The 17,170-nt window shown below is 43.9% G+C and overlaps 1 protein-coding gene across 1 annotated transcript; it reads right to left on the bottom strand.

The window, feature by feature from the left end:
* Nucleotides 1–797: 797 nt before the first annotated feature.
* Nucleotides 798–15,416, bottom strand: LOC135916855 (uncharacterized). The gene is made up of 3 exons (XM_065450283.1): nt 15,256–15,416; nt 11,829–11,947; nt 798–1,498 (listed from the first exon to the last, which is right to left on the bottom strand). The coding sequence occupies exons 2-3, from the start codon at nt 11,932–11,934 to the stop codon at nt 933–935; spliced, it is 672 nt and encodes a 223-aa protein (XP_065306355.1). The 5' UTR covers nt 11,935–11,947; nt 15,256–15,416; the 3' UTR covers nt 798–932.
* Between the last annotated feature and the right edge of the window lie 1,754 nt (nt 15,417–17,170).

Here is a 17,170-nt window from a genome sequence, read left to right on the forward strand (position 1 = left end):
TTGAAGACCCCCCTCCCCCGGTCCGACGCTCCTCCTACCTTTCTTGAGTATAGGGTGACGTGAAAGGCTGCCGTTTGCTGTGACCCCGCCCCATTTCCACCCCCCAACTCCCAATGAAAGACATTGCTTTTCATTGACATCAAGTAGCGGTTGAATTGGTCTCTAACTTTGCATACCTTTCAAGGTACAATTGTCCTAAAATATGTCCTACTTTCCACTGCTTCCCTTCACATTTACTTCATTCATGCCAGGCATGGATAACAAAGCCAATTCCACGGTTGGGCAGAGCGCAAGAGACGGGTACAAAGAAACGGTTACTCTGCCATATCGCTTTCTTTCTTCCCCCCTTTCCTTGAACATAACCTTCAGCGGTTGTCCTTAAACGTAAGCTCAAGTGCAGGAAGCAGTCGCAAACTCGTGAATAAGCTGAAAAAAAGTAGTGCTGAGGTAGGAAATGTTTGCACAATGTTGGCTAAACAGAATGTTCCAGTATGAAATGTTCTGGTATGTTCTTCCTCCGAAGTCGATCTGATTACTTTCAGTATCCCGCATTCTTTTCCCTCATGTTTCAGGAACTCTTAATTCTCTTTCTCACCTTGCAACGTAATGGGAGCCCGAAAAGAAACCTTTGTGACTGCAGCTTCTGACTCCATGCGGACGAGCACCTTGCGTATAACGTCATGCTGCAGAACATGTCAGTGGCAGTGCACATGCGTATGCGCCTTGGACGAGCTACAATAAATAACTAAATGAACGCGCCTCATGACGCTTTTCTTCAAAACCACGTCGCACACATATACTCAATCAACAAAGGACAAATTTTATTGACGATCCAGAAATCCACCCAAACTTATGGAGGCGTCACGGGTAACAGACGCCATTATTTACACTAGATGAGTGTAACTGTCATGCCACAAGATACAGGCTTTGCGTTATGCTAAATTGAAGCAAATCCTCTCGTCGAGCACGTGAATCTGCCCATCAAGCCATGCATGTACCGAGTCGTATGCTTTTCTTGCCAGCTGTCCGTACTCCTCGGGATCGTCGCTGCTGCTAAGAAGAGGCTCGTAAGGAAACGCGCCGCCCTCAGCGTACAGATCAGTGATTTCCGAGAATGGAACATACACGCTAGTCACACACAGCTGTTCATCTTCGCCGTTGACAAGCCGGAAGCGCACCATGACCACCGCGTTATGGTAGTTGACACGAAACGTTCCGTTGACCGCCTTGGTCGTGCCAGAGGCGGGTATCGCAATTTTCCACGGGACGCTCAATGACATGGAAGTGTTGTAGAGCGCGCAGAAACTGTCCTTGTCGCCATCGCTGCACATGCAAAGGCGTCTCTTCATGGGCTGCAACTGCGACGCGGACACAGTGAAGGGACCATACTCGTAGCCGCCTGCCGTGCCAGTGAGCTGTATTTCAAAACTGTCCTTTGCCTTTTTCACAGCGTTTTCAACGGTAGGTCCGACGACGTCATACTTGTCGAACTCTCCATCTGCAAGGAAAACAGGAAGGTGAGTTCGAAAATTGGTTTTAAGAAGTAATAGGCATCCTGCACCGAAGTGTTCCGCAGTTGACAGCAGTGCCATAGCAGGCAGCCGAGCGAGTGGTAAAAGCAACATGTGAAATGGGTGCTACAAATATCCGCCGTGTGATCTCCGATCGCGTATCGCCAGAAAACTGTGTCCAAGGTCAGAATTTTCCGTGCGTGCGTACTCCGCAAGACTCGGCAAGCTTACGATCTAGATTATATAGAAGCTTGAACGTCAAATCCCCTAAGCTATAATTGGGAAACATTCAAACGACGCATGAAGCGTGGGTTTTTATTGTTTTTAATTTTTGCATTTTATTCGCATCTCTGGCGGCTAGTGTCACTGACACTGAGGGGAGAGATAAAACGCCTTAGTGCTCGCTGGACAGTACAAATTTTCTATAAGTAAAGTTTTGAGCGCGCGTATGTCCATGACAAAGATTGCGGCAGAGTGCAGCACACGCATTAGTTCACTTTTCTGAAGAATCAGGAGTATGTAAAGTTCAAAATTCTTATTATTGCAACTTTAATGAGGGTAAAACATTGGATCTGTGGACGTAATTCATTTTCTAAATGAGAGAGGCTACACTACCCAACTTTGGGCTGTCTATGTGGTCTCGATACGATGAGCAGGGAAGAATTCAGAAACGAACTCGCGTCCGTGGCAGCGTAAGCGAGCACCTATTCTCAGCACCGCACCAGCGGCTGAGAAGTTGTGCGAAATAAGGGCGCCAGTACTGAGCGAGAGATCCCTACCAGGATCGTGCTGCAGCAATGTTGACGTCCCGATCCTCCAAGTGCGCCTCGCGTTTTGAGGGGCGTGTGATTGTGCCTGCATGTGTGCGCGTGCGTGTGTGTGTAAACGTTTGGACTGTTCTGACTATTGACGTGTGTACTTATTCATGCTTTTTTCCGAGGAGTGCATTTCACCTGCCAACAACCCATTGTTATCACTCAGCGCATTACTTGGAACTTACTCGAATGTTGTCGTTGATTCTGTCTGTTGTGTATGTTCACGCCGAACAGCAATTACGCTGCCACCTTCGGCGAGTCATGTATGAAAGCCTGCAGATTTGACCCACAGATGAGAGTTTCGACGATCGCCGACTGTATTGCTCGCTATCGTTGCGCTCTGAATATCACTTGCATTTAGGGGCACACGTTCGCCCAAGAAAGAATTAGCTTATCATTCACAGTTTTGCTACTCAGTTCTTGGCCATCACTACAACATGACACGATGTTCTCTCTGTGTTCTCAGAATGGAACTTGAGATCGTTTGGTGCACATCTGCTAATTAAGAAAAACAGAGTGCCTTGCGCCATCAACAGGCGCCAATATTTATATCCTTGAACAGAAGTTTTAAAAATGTCAGAATTTTCACTGCTGGCAGTGTTCTATAGCTTATAGGCATGACACGTTATCGCTAAGTTACAACCTGCATTAGAAAAAAGCCTTGCGTAGACAGATGTTTTAAAATGAACATAGTTGCGCTTATTTGGGCAAAAAAAAATTCTGCCGCAGTCACTTTGAAAGCAATCACATCGACAAATAGAAAGAGTAACTAAACTTACTAATTGGCCACTATTTCGAAAATATAATTCTGTGGTACGGAATAAAGTAAATGACCTGGACACGCTCATGTCATCGGTACTAAGTAATTACTTCAGGGCTACGCGGTACACAGCTGTTCCGGAGGGACAAAACAGTGTCGAAGCAGACTATGAACGACTCCAAGCCGTTAGATGGAGAACAGAGCGTCGGTTTCGTCGTTCCGGACGGCATGAAGATTATCCAGAAAGCCAAGCTGCACACATAAAACCTAACCGGGACATGCAAAAACTGTGACAGCAATGGTGGCGTGAGTTCTGTACGTCACTTAGCCCCTTCACTCCCTTGCCGAAAACTTGGAGAATAATAAACGTCCTTGGCCATCCCATATCACAATGTAGTCCCTTCAAAGGTGTTGCTACAGCTCTTGGCGTATCTGAACGCGAAATTGCAAACACGTTCTGCGCAACACTGGTAAATTTCGCAAATCCTGTATCAAGTCAAGATCAATCTATCTTTTCGGTGCAGCAACAGATTGAAAATGCTTGCAATTTATCTCATACCCAGTTGGATATTCTATTCTCTCTAAAATAACTGCAGCACGCTCTCTCGAAGACACGCCAAAGAACAGTGACTGGTCGTGACAACATCTCTTATTGTACCTTGAACAACCTTGGCCCAACAGGCACGTCCACTCTCCTACACGTCTTCGACAAGATGTGGGAGGAAGCACATGTTCTTATGAGTTGGAGGATCTCTAACATAGTCCCATTGCTAAAAACCTGGCAAAACGTCACTGTCTCTTGACTCCTGCCGTCCTGTTAGTTCAACGAGCTGTGTTTCAAATGTGATGAAAAAGATGATCGATATTAGACTGCAATTGTGGATACAATCCACCAGTTGTCTACCAGATCGAATGACTGGCTTCAGAAAACGCAGATGTACAATGGACTGCATCTTTGACTTGGTAACGTTTGTTGACCACGAGATTAGCTGTGGGAACATTGCTGTTGCTGTGTTTATTGATATTAAGAAGGCCTTTGACTCGGTCAGTCACCTTCACGTTCTGCTTGGACTCTCAACTCTCGGAGTGAATGGCCGAGTTCTCAAATGGATCGCTAACGTCTTGAAAGACAGAAAGATATAAATAAATACAAATGATGGGCAAAGCGACGCATACACCATAAACAAAGAAGTTCCGCAAGGAAGTGTATTAAGTCCACTTCTCTTCTATGCAGCAATAGCAGGTTTACCAGCAGTACTTCCAGCAGCCATAAACATATCTATGTATGCTGATGACATTTGCATGTGGACATCAAACAAGTCTCTGGAAATTGTCAAGCATCGGCTGCAGGAAGCTTTGAAGGCAATAGGTGATTATTTAAGAGAACGGGGCATGGAGGTATCTTATGCCAAATCAGCGGTTCTGCCTTTCACAAGAAAAGAGGTTAAAAATTTTGGTGTTTTAACAGATGGCCATGAGATCGAGCTACTTCGGAAATATCGTTTCCTCGGCGTGATTTTTGTCCACAAGCTTTGAGGCACTCATCATTTGACCGCCCTGAAGGACCAAATTAGTTGTATTATAAATGTTTACCGCAGAATCGCAGGCACGAAGTGGGGTGGAACAACTGCATCTATGCTTCACGTCCACTCAGCATTTGTGCGTCAGAGAATTGCTAACTCCGTCCCTATATTGCACAAATTATCTACGACGTTCCTCCATCGGCAACAGCTATTGCAGGCTAGGAGTTTACGAGTGTGCCTAGGAGTCCCGCAAGCTACGCCCAGTCACCTGACTATTGCAGAAGGGCAGGAACCGCATTTCACGGTGATTCGCAGCCTGGAAAAGTGACAAAATCTCTTCGTAATGTCGACTCAGCATTCTGCACATCCCTTTCTCTCTCTGATAGAGAACCGTCCAGGTTCACAGATAAACGCCTTGTTTCAAGAGCATAAATCACGACTCCCGCGACCACTTTTTTGGCACTCAGACCTCGGCTACCTGCCATGGCTTTTGCAAGCGCCGAAAATAGAAACGTCAATCGACAGGCTTAAGAACGCAAGCGACGTTTCCACATTAGCAGCAACACAATTAGCGTTACATCACCTATTTGACAAGCACGAGGAATCTATTCACGTCTACATGAACGGTTCTGTAATCAAAAAAAGTGCGACTGCAGCTTATGTTATACCATCCTTTGAGGTAGAGTACGCTTGTCGACTAGAACACATGTCGTCACAAACAATAGCGGAAGTAGCGGCAAATCTTTAAGCCACTCATTTTATCAATATATATGAGACACCAACAAAGCGGGTAATTTTCACGGACTCCTTATCGGCTCCTTATCGGACTCCTTATCGGCATGTCCTGAATATAGTGGTGACAGATAACCACACGCACGAATAACATACGCCGTACTGAACAGTTTAACTCAGGCTAATGAAAGGAAACATGAAGTGATATTACAGTGGGTCCCGAGCCATGCTGGTATAGCAGGAAATGAACTAGCGAACTCATTGGCAAAATCGGCCCATAAAGATGCAGAAATTAAATTCATTTATTTATCACCCGTGGACACACAACATACATTGAGAGTACTAAAGAAAGACTTGTGTATGTCAACATGGTTTAATGAAAACACTAAGGAATCAATCCTTTAGGAAGTAGACCGTCAACTCAAATACCAGCTGGATGTACAACTTTCTTAAAGTACCGAGACACTAATTCATTGACTGCGCCTTGGGACAGCATACACCAGATATTTCCTAATCGCATCGAACGGCCTCCTTGCCCAACTTGCTCCTGTGGCCACGACGATGAGGATGTTTGCCATCAACTCCTCTAATAACCCCATATACGAGATGCAAAGGCGGCAGCTAGAACAAGAGCTACACTCCGTTAATCCTCACCGGCCTTTCTCACTCGCCAAATTGCTGGGCCCATGGCCATCGAAAATAGCACAGCGAAAAGCATTGAACGCATTTGAAATTTTTTTATAAAGACACAGGCATCCTTAACAAATACTGCGTATTGTACTGAATAATCACACGATATCACTATCACGTTCTGCTATTACTTGTAATTATTAGTGCTTGTATATTACGTGTTATACATTTGTTGTGCGTGAATTATTTTAACACTGTGTAATTCCTCATTTGTGTATATGCTCATCGAACTCTACATATCGACCCTTTGTGTGTGTTTGTGACTTGGTTTATGAACTCATTGTGGTGCAACCTGTGTTCATGGGCGTATAGAACTGTGCTGTGGATTTCTGACCGTATGAAGTGCTTTCTTTTCTTCTTCCTACATATATTTTATATTGTTGTTTCCGCTGTGAGAAAAGGAGTAGCCATCACCATTATAAGGTGACTACGTCTCTTTCTCTTATTTTCATTTCAATAAAAAAAGAGCTCATTTATGAAAGCGTATATTTGTGGATGTAAGCGGTTATATCAATTGAAATGCTTATATATGAAATCCGTAGAACTACAAGCAGTGCATATATAATGTCACTCACACATGGCAATTATTGTACTAAGTTAAATCTTTACTCGTTAGTTAAACTATGTTTCGCCTACAGATCGTACAGACAATTGCCCTTGTCTTTAAGCATCGGATTACTAGAGGTATTCTCTACACGGCACCTTTGTTTGCAAAATCAATCTGTGATCTAAGCCTTCATTAGTTCCTTCAATCACAGTTCTTAACGAGGACAGATACCATTCGCAGAAGTCTATTTACAGGAACGTTAGGCTTAGTCTTCCAAAAAAAATTATATTTGACATACTTCATGAAGCTATTTCTCTCTAACAAATTCCTGGCATGAGACGAGAGAGAATGTTACGGTTGATCGAAACCGTTTAGCGACCTTAAAAATACGTCAGTTGTTAGGAACGCTGAAGTGGAGGCCTAAGCACCGTTTAATTATAAACCAAGTGGTGTTCTTTAGCATCTCTATTTAGACCGCATCGAAATGTAGCAGCTGTGATTAAAAAACAAACCCGCGAGCACTACGCCATAGCGAGAGCAAGACTGATTTTGTAGCTCAAAGGAGACAATAAAGGAGAGACCAACAACTAGAGACTAGTTTGAACTAGTTTGAACTTTCTTAGCTGGAACACTGGCATAAAAGCTTGAAGTAGCAACGGTTAGTTTACTGGAACAGCTTGCCTTATTATTCAAGGCGATGTGCTTTCATTCAGGCCCCGCCAACTCATTTTGTTCTTGGTGGCAATTCAGATTTTTACAGGGAATATATTTCTTAAGGCTGTACTGCACGACGACACTGTCCGGTGGTGCCATCATCTCAGCCAGACGGGCGCAAAATAAATATTCATCCCCATGCCATCATTGGAAACATTTGCAAACAGCAGCTGTAGATTCAAGCCCCACTTTGCGCCTAATTTTTCAGCCGTGTGCTGTTCCCAAGAAGATGTGCTTATCATCATGGCGTATTGAGCACCAGGCTACGACAGACAAGATGGCGAGGAGAATTCCTTGTACTAAATACGTCCTAGCAACAACGTGTCGTAATCACGACAAATAATTCATGCACAAGAACACACCGCAAATGCTGGGGCGTAGTGGTGCCATAGTTGCGGTAAGAGAGTACATTTGTATGTTATTTTAAAACTATGCGTTACAGTAACCTGTAACTGTACAGCAACATTATTTAATATCACTGAGCTTATGCAAAATGCCTGGTTGTTGCTTATTTGATTCTGAAGCAAGTGTTCCCCATTTTTGTTTATAGTTTAATAAATACTTGTCTCAGACACAAAGTTTTTATTTTTGCCATATTTTCACATGCCTATGTTAGCCTTCTTCGTAACCACCACCAGCTAATCAAAAATAAAGATAGAAAAGACAATTCCCTCTAAGCCAGTATGTGCATTCTGCAGTTGAAAGCACTGCTTCCAGTTTTCAACTGGAGTAGAACTGCCGGTACAGGTTCTGTTGCTACAGTATAGGGTTCGCATGTGGGTTTCTACACGACTGGCATGTACATTGAAGTTGACTTTCTATAAAAGATAGACAACTGTCGTACGCAAATGTCACATTCAATTCTCTATATGTAGTATTTGGATAAAAAACAACGCGGGTAAAGCTCGCATTGCTTCGAGCAGAAAAGCCTTACCGGTACTCACTGCGAACTTGACAAAAAAAACGGGCACAGAAAAAAAAACTTCCTGAAAACTACTGGACAACTATTTCAGACTCCTGTGTAACTTAGAAGGGTGATGGTTTGGGCTAGTTGGTTTTCCATTTTAGACTTCTCCAGTTACTTTTGTGCTCCAGTGCATGAAACCGGGATTTCTTAATGAAGTAACTGGGACGCCAATGCATGCATTTCGCAGGACAATTTGAAAATTAGTAGCGCGGAACTGGTGCAGTCCAGAGAATTCGTTCCAAGTGGCTACGCAGTGTGAACTCTGCGGCTCTAGTTGGTAGATTGAAATATGTGACTTAAGACAATTAATTATAATGTTATTAGAGTAATTATGTTAATTATTGAATTATACATTTTTATTTCTCCCAGAAGCAATGGCCGCCTCATCGAGTAATTTAGGTCAAGGCTTGTAATTGTGCTATCTGCCATAGGCAATCATTAAAAAGTTTGGTGCAGGCAAAAAAAATAGACTGCATACACAGCTCGCTGTTAATCTTGGTGCGTTACTCCTTCTATGCTCCTTTTTCCATGAGACTTGGCGGATTTCCTTCACAAAAAGTTAATCTGGCAAGAAGCTTCTTGTGCAGAGTGCAACGCCGCTGGACAGAACTTAAACGGACAGTAACTAGAAAAACTAAATGAATGAACAAGCATAAAGTACTCTTTTAGCACTATATTTTAGTTCGTTCTGCGGTAAGATGTTAATTGCTGGAAGAGAAAATGAAGGCAGTACTGCCATTACTTGACTTCACGCCGCAACATCAGCGCTGGTACGTCCACTGACGTCACCAACTTTAAAGTATTCTTTATTTGGAGTGTTCCGGCTTCAGTGATAGCTAAAGAAACTTTTCAAAGTTCAGTCTTCCGCTCCTTTGGAACACAACTGTTAGCGTTGCCGATGAAAAGCTAGCTAGGCTTTAAGGGGTGCCGTCAAAGTTCACGACGCCATGGCTAGCTGATATGAGAGAATATCAAGACGGGGCCGCAACCGGTCTTTCTTTTTTCCGACTTTTTAAGTTTTATCGAACCTCTTCCGATTGTGAGAGCAGCTTTCTGTTGCTATTCCACAAAGCTAATTTGAAAAAAAATTAAATTATTTTTCTCTTCAGTGTCACTTTAACGCTTAAGAACTAAAATTTATTCAGTTAAGCAGGCTCGGTCTATGGATGAATTGATATTGTGCGCAAGATTAGCCCAATAAAAAACCGTTGAAGTTTGCTAGCGCTCAGCTTCTCGCCTGCGCGAAATCAGAGGGGTCGTCATTTTAATATCGCGTTGTATAACAACACGGCCACTAAAAAGCTTGGATGAGAGTTCCAGTGGGATACTATTGAACCTAATAAGAAGAGTTGTAAGAAATTCGAGTCGTGCACAATGCAGAACTAATGTGTCGTTTTATTGAATTTGCGATAAAAGCGGAAAAATAGGAAAATTTTCGTTTCCTGAGAAACCAATGGTGTTTTTTTTCTTCTAAACATTATTCGAGCTCACTGACCCTCTCCTGCTTCGGAAAGTAAACCCAAAGCAACACTGTCACCTTGGGCACGCTTTGTCATGGGTATTCACGCGAAAAGTCGGCAGACTTCCAGATAACAAATTCACAAATGAAGCATTGAGCCCGTGTTGCCGGATTGTCAAAGTTCGGTCTGTGCAATCAACATGTAAGTTATTGGTTTTCGAGTCTTACAGTATACTGTAAGACTCGAAAACTGGGTGAGCTAGTTAGTACATGTTTTAGGGAGCAAACTGCGTTAAAGTGCAGACACGGAACTAATAACTGAGACGCTAACTGTGTGGAAGGCTGCTTATAATTAGGCTGCGTTTTTTTTTTTCGCCTACAACCCAATATTACCCCTTATTTTCTTACCCCGATCAAGTTTCATGAAAACATTCGGTTCTACACGATTTCACAAGAATTTCCGCCTTTCCTAAAAAGAAGCAAGTGTGCCGGTGTTATCAGGCTAAACAATGAACACTGCCGTGTTATTGACACGTGAATGTTCGTGTGGAAAATGCGACTGACGTTGATATGCATTGCGACCGGCATCTGTCACGTTGAGAAGACGTTTTCGCAACTAAGGTAGATACAAAAGCCCGACAGGTCTAAGGTGAACGCCGAAATGCTGAAACATTAAATACTTTTAGCAGAGCAAGCCCATATGCGCAATTCAAGCTTTTTTACACACCAGAAACTAAAGTAAACAGGCAATCGCCAAACGCTTAGCTATATCTGTTGTTTTGGTGATACCTAAAGTCTAAGTAATGACTGCTAACGAGTGTCTGTGTACATCAATTCGTCACATCAGTTGTAAGTAACATTCTCTGTCACTACAACGGTACTTGAAGTGATTTTGTTTAAGTAATAGCTTCCTACCTAGAAGGGAGTCATAGTTTGTGTTAGTCATATGAAAAGTTAGGTTACACTAAAAATGCCAAAATTTGGTCTGTGAGACACCAAAAGCCCGATTTCTTTATGGTTTCTCTCATTAAAGATACCACCCAAATTTTACCCCCCAGAAGTTTAGAAAATATAAATCCCGAAAGCGTAGTACCTTGCTTAAAAATCTTGGGTTGGTTACGAAAACGAAGAAATATGGGCGTGAATTACTCAACACTCAAAGCACAAAGACTGTACTAATCTCAAAGGCAAGCCATGTCTGAGCCCAACAGATAGAACGCTCACGCACGACCGCCCGCTCAATTATCAAATGCTTCGCAAATCTCTCGTGTACGTCGCTGGCCATAATTTCTCAGGAATGGCGTGCTTTGACACTTCGATCGCACCTGCACTTCGCATACTGGATAGCAATATTACAGCTAGTCTTTTTTTGTTTTGCTTGCGCCGTATTTAGCATGCTCCCATAGAATTTCGCTAACACAACGTACTCTTTACTCGACGTTGCCTGCTCAGCTGTCTTTATGGTGCGACTGTGTGGTCGAATGCAGCTCAAGTGAGTGATATTAACGAATGCAAGAGCCTCGTGAGTTTACATTACTTGCTTTTGCCTTTTACCGTGCAGAAAACTTCAAGTTTTCGATGGTCGAATGACGTACTTATAAAGCTGGACGGCTATTCTGCAAGAGCCCACCTAGAGCACTGTAGACTTCGGCCACCGCTGACTGGCTGTAGCTGTATCAGCAAGGAGGAGACAGGCTAGGGGTGCCTATTGTCTTTTTTCTGGTACAGCTACAGTGAATCAGCAGCGGCCGAAACAGACAGTCGACTAGGTAGACTCTTACAGAATAGCCCATCCCCCTGTATAGCCGATATACCCAGTTTTTAGGAGCGTCACTTGATTTCAATTCTGCAACTTCGTACGAGCGTTGCCAAATATTATATACGTCAATAAATGGCCATCGTTAATATATATGATTGAAGTTCACGGCTCTCGAGATGTTAAAGTGTGCTAACCAGTGATACTATATCAAAACGTTATTAAAAGAGAAAGGACTACACTTTTTCATCAATAACCTACGTGCAATTGGGAAAACACCCTCGAACACATTAAGAATACCGAACAGGATCGTTTGCGTGAAACAAAGTCAGGAAACTCTTTGTCCATACGTACAGGCGCAATGCTGGGGCCAGTTGCTACTTGGTAGAGGCGTTGTTGGAAATGCGGCAGCGCTCGTGAAGAACACCATGCCGATGAAACTGAGCACAGCCATACGCATTGCTGGGGACCACCTGCGCCAGTAATGCCATTCGTGCTTCTGAGTTTTCACGAAAGCTTCACCGTGCTCTTAAGGACGAATAGCGCTTATCTGCACATCAGTCTACCGACTTACATATCACGTCAAAACATAATCATCACTCTTATGCGAGCGCTTCTATATAAGTGTTCAACGTTTTAGAAAGTGAGCCAGACAGCCTAAATATCAGCATTTAAGAAGCTAGAAGTCATAATACTGCGGTAACAGATGGCAATAGAGAGACCCTTTCCCGCAAAAGCACGGTAGATTTTCTTTCACGCTGTCATACCATCATACGCAATGTTCTGGTCGTAGACAAGTCTTGTACACCCCATATGCGTGAAAAAGAGCCTCCACTTCACGCTTATTATTTGCAAAGTCATCAATGCTTTACGCCCTGCTTTGAACAGAGCAATTACATTAGAAAGCACATTCAAACTGCTCAGGTTGTCCTGCGTCTAAAACAGCATGTGCCCACAATAAGATATATTTGGCGAGTATTTCGTTTATTTATATCCTTCCTGCCTTTCCTCACTAGTTCAAACCATATCTGTTGGGTAGTCTGGACCTTTCCGCGCAGCCTTTTCTGTGGCGTCGACAGCCGGTCTATACGTGTACCGCGCCTCAGAGGCGACAGCGGTACGTAGTACCGCTACGCGCGTTCATTCTTTGGCAACAAACCAGGGATTCCTAAACCCTTCTTTGTATAGGCGAACTGGTTACAATGGTCTTCGCCGTAGAGCCATTCACAAAAACATGGGGAACAGGAAATCGACTGGGACATACGTAATCCTTCATTAAACCGGTAATTTCGTTATAGAGGCACTTCTGTAAAGCTGTTCGATTCACATTTTTGTATCTAATCTTCACCCAATTATTAGGCCCGAAAAAAATATACACACATACACTTTAAGAAAAAATTGAGTTCTTCAAGTTCATATTGCATCCCAACAAAAATCATCTGTTTTTCCTGCTTTTTCTATCTTGAGCGCCTGAGTCATTGCATATTCATGTTTCAACCGGCATGCGCATTTCTGTGTGACATAGCTTTCCTGACAGCAAAGCAACGAGCATGGCTAGCTTAATAAAGACAACGCACAAAGTGTTGACGACGATTATTGCTTTGAAAGAAAATTGGCCCCCCAAAAGATCAAAGCAATTCTCAGGGTTTATCTTACGGCTCGCGCGAGAGGCAACGCCAATTTTGACCTGAGAGACTAATGTTTTCACGTAAACTGTTACTTGTTTCACTCATCAGTTCGCCATGCACATATGTGTCAGCATTGGTTTCAAATTTCACCGCAGAGGTGAGTCTCGGCTCTCAAGCGAATCCTTGTACAGGCAGGGACACAGTATTGCGGCATTTGTGAGCGCATGCCATAGTACATTCGTGCCCCCTCTGACGTATCAAGCGCCTGATGTCAGGACATCGCATATCACATGCACGTCCTTTTGAGCTCGCGTGCCTGCCAATGCGCTTACTTCTGGCCATCCCCGGCCGACCTCCCAGCTTTTCTATCTTAATAAATACCAGTCTCTCTCGCGCTCTGGCCATCCCCATCTCGGAATGGCGATGAGCGCAAACGATTACGCTTGAATGGCGATGTCTGTTTCAACCTTTGCGACGTGCGACAATTCAAATCACGCTCTGCCGGTGGTAATCATCATCATCATCAGCCTGGCTACTACCACTGCAGGGCAAAGGACTCTCCCATACGTCTCTAACTTCCTGTACCATACTTCTCCAACTCCAACCTGTAAGCACGCTGTGAATAGCATTGGAGAGATCGTACCTCCCTGCCTGACACCCTTCTTTATCGGGATTTTGTGGCTTTCTTTATGCAGGACTACGGTGGCTGTGGAGCCGCTATAGATATATTTCAGCATTTTTACATACGGCTCGTCTACACCCTGATTCCGTATGCCTGCATGACTGCTGAGGTTTCGACTGAATCAAACGCTTTCTCGTAATCCATGAAAGCTATATATAAGGGTTGGTTATATTCCGCACATTTCTCTAGCATCTGATTGATAGTGTGAATATGGTCTATTGTTGAGTAGCCTTTACGAAATCCTGCCTGCTTCTTTCGTTAACAGAAATCTAAAGTGTTCCTGATTCTATTTGCGATTACCTTAGTAAATACTTTGTAGGAAACGGACAGTAAGCTGATCGATCTATAATTTTTTCAAGTCTTTGGAGTCCCCTTTCTTATGGATTAGGATTATATTAGCGCTCTTCCAAGATTCCGGTACGCTCGAGGTCATGAGGTATTGCGTATGCAGGGTGGCCATTTTTCTAGAGCAACTTGCCCACCATCCTTCAGCAAATCTGGTGTTACCTGGTCCTCCCCAGCTGCCTTCCCCCTTTGCATAGCTCCCAAGGTTTTCTTTACTTCTTCCGGTGTTCCTTGTGGGATGTCAAATTCCCATAGACTATTACCTCTTCCATTATCGTCGTGGTTGCCACTGGTACTGTATAAATATCTACAGAACTCCCCAGTAACTTGAATTATCTTATCCATATTAGTAATTATATTGCCGGCTTTGTCTCTTAACGCATACATCTGATTCTTGCCTATTCCTAGTTTCTTCTTTACTGTTTCTAGGCTTCATCCGTTCCTGAGAGCACGGTCAATTCTATCCATATTATACTTCATTATGTCAGCTGTCTTAGGCTTGTTTATTAACTTGGAAAGTTCTGCCAGTTCTATCCTAGCTGTATAGTTAGAGGCTATCATACGTTGGCGTTTCTTAATTTGTTCTTTCGTCTCCTGCGATCGCTTACCGGTATCCTTCAAACCGTTTCCGTAGCGCAAGACCGATCACGCAAATAGCCTTCCTGTATATAAGTGTGATATCTGTGGAACCCGGAGCAATCGGCTTAAGCATATCCCTTTTTGCCATCGGCTTTTGTGAAATAGGACAGTTACTTTTCCTAGACGTTTCTGTCGTCGCAGATCACGAAAGAACAGTTGTGTGGCGTGTTTCGAATACCGCGAGTTAATGTAAAAATACAGGATGCAGCGTCAACATGCCAACCTGCTGCACGTAGTTAGACCTTGCGCGGTGTTTTTCAATGAAGAAAGGCATTTTTAGGTCAGGAACCACGAGGAAAGCGCTACTTTCATTAAGCAAGTAGAGATACTGCCTTCCGCATCTAGCTAGTGTACACAAACTATTGTTTTCTTAGATTGATTACAAGTCGGTGGAAAGAGCTGGCTTGCGTTATCACGCTATTAGGCTATTACGTCTATAAGCTGTCTTCGAATTTGAGGAGGATACACTTGCAAGAGCCATACATACGTGAGGGTAGCTGCTGACAACGTGTTCTCTGCGCGCTTTTGTCAGGCTCACACGACGCCAGAAGGCCGGAATTCCTCACGAAGCCCCTTCCAGCACCGCGAATCGCTCTTGGGAAGCTGTCAGCGCTGCTGCGAGTAGACTCTGTGAGCTGTTGTGCCGATCCGCTTGCTCTTTTCAAGCTTGTCCATCTGCACAGGTCACGCGCGTGACGCGGTCTTCAAATTACGTTGGGTCGTGTCGCACCGTGCTAGCACGCTCTTGCAAACTCCATTTGCAACATGCTAGCTGTCGACACTGCGATATCACAACAGTAAACTGAGAGTTGAACACCGCAAGTGCGCTGTTTTGCTATCCATCCATGCACACCAGAAATACGATGTGCGCACCAAAATATTCCGTTGGCTTGTCGGCTGCAACACTTTCTTTCAAGCCTGCGAGTTTTAGTACAAGCAGCATATAACAAACATTACGCACGAATAAAATTATCTAGCATAAAGATTACCCAACTGAACCACGTGGATGGCAAGCGCTTCTTCGTAAGTACAGAGTAAAGCTGTGCATCCGGCTACCTCTGCTTTCCAATTAACCATTTTATTATACATCACATCTGCATACACTTGATCAAAAAAAACACTCTCCCAACTGATTTCTTAACTACCTTTACCATTTCTATCATCTGGAAATACTGCGGAGTGATCCACCAGACTCCACACCTAGCCTGTGTGACTCATGGACTTAGTCAGGAAGAAGCAACGCTGTTGTACCACATTCGAACCGGCTCCGCGTACACCCAGGTTTGGTTATTCAAGACTGGGCCATGCGCTTCCCCGTTCTGTGCCTTCCGTGATGATATCGCCGACTACGAACATTCTATTTGGATATGCCCGCAGTTCGACGCAGAAAGGAAGGCGATGGTACACAGCCTGCAAAAGAATTGTCTTTCACACAGGAACTTCGAAGACGTTGTTTTCCTCGGAGAGCCTGCGGAAATCAGGAAGAGAACACAACGAATGCTGATTGCCTTCATGCGATAAACTGAGTTCATCGAGACCTGATGACACACCGCTGATCTCAACTCATACGAGGCTCTGGCGGAACAATTGCCGACTATATATGCTGCAGCCTTAACCTGCCTGCTGCAACACCACCGCCACCATTTCATTCTTTATACGAGGCAGAAAATACCATATAATAAAGATGTTCCACAGAAGCGAATGTTGACTCTACAAGTACACAAGTACATAACATGTACATCTTGCTGCATACGAGGGTCCTTAAGGTTCCAAGGTCTCCTAACTATTGTCAGCGAAATAAAATAAAAGCCCTCCAGACAACCCCCCACAGTTACTTAGTGGCTATGGCATTGCGCTGCTAAGTACGAGGTTCAGGGACCAAATCCCGGCTGGGGCGGCCATATTTGCATGGGAGCGAAATGCAAAAAGGCCCGTGCACCGTATATTGTGCGCACGTTAAAGAACCCGAGGTGTTCGAAAATTAATCTGGAGTCCCCCATTGCGGCGCACTTCGTAATCTGATCGTAGTTTTGGCACGTAAACCTCAGAATTTAATTTTTGAAGCCCTTCAGTGGTTTGTTTTAAACGATAGGACCACTAACACTGCACGCTGCAAGAACAGAATCAAAAAGAAGGCCATAAAAAGGGAGAAAAATGCTTATTTCCAATGTTTTAAAAATACCAAAAACAAGATTAGGAGACTGCACCTTTCGCTGCGCGCTCAAGATGTCCTCGTCCTTTTCTCAAAAAGGCAACAAAGGGCTTACTCACACAATCGCGGTTGACTCTTCGCCGCGATATCTAACCACTGGTGAGAGCACCGTTGCCACGTTAGTGGGGACAGGTGGCCGACGGCACTCATCGAAAAATAGACGGCGGCGTTCGATTGTGGACCAATTGTC

The sequence above is a fragment of the Dermacentor albipictus genome, chromosome 7 (assembly GCF_038994185.2).
Source record: "Dermacentor albipictus isolate Rhodes 1998 colony chromosome 7, USDA_Dalb.pri_finalv2, whole genome shotgun sequence".
NCBI lineage: Eukaryota > Metazoa > Arthropoda > Arachnida > Ixodida > Ixodidae > Dermacentor > Dermacentor albipictus.

Coding starts and splice junctions, on each gene's coding strand:
- LOC135916855 (XM_065450283.1), bottom strand. CDS start 11,934: ATGCGTATGGCTGTGCTCAGTTTCATCGGCATGGTGTTCTTCACGAGC. Junction 1,499..11,828: donor CTGGCCCCAGCATTGCGCCT/GTACGTATGGAC, acceptor TTTTCCTTGCAG/ATGGAGAGTTCGACAAGTAT.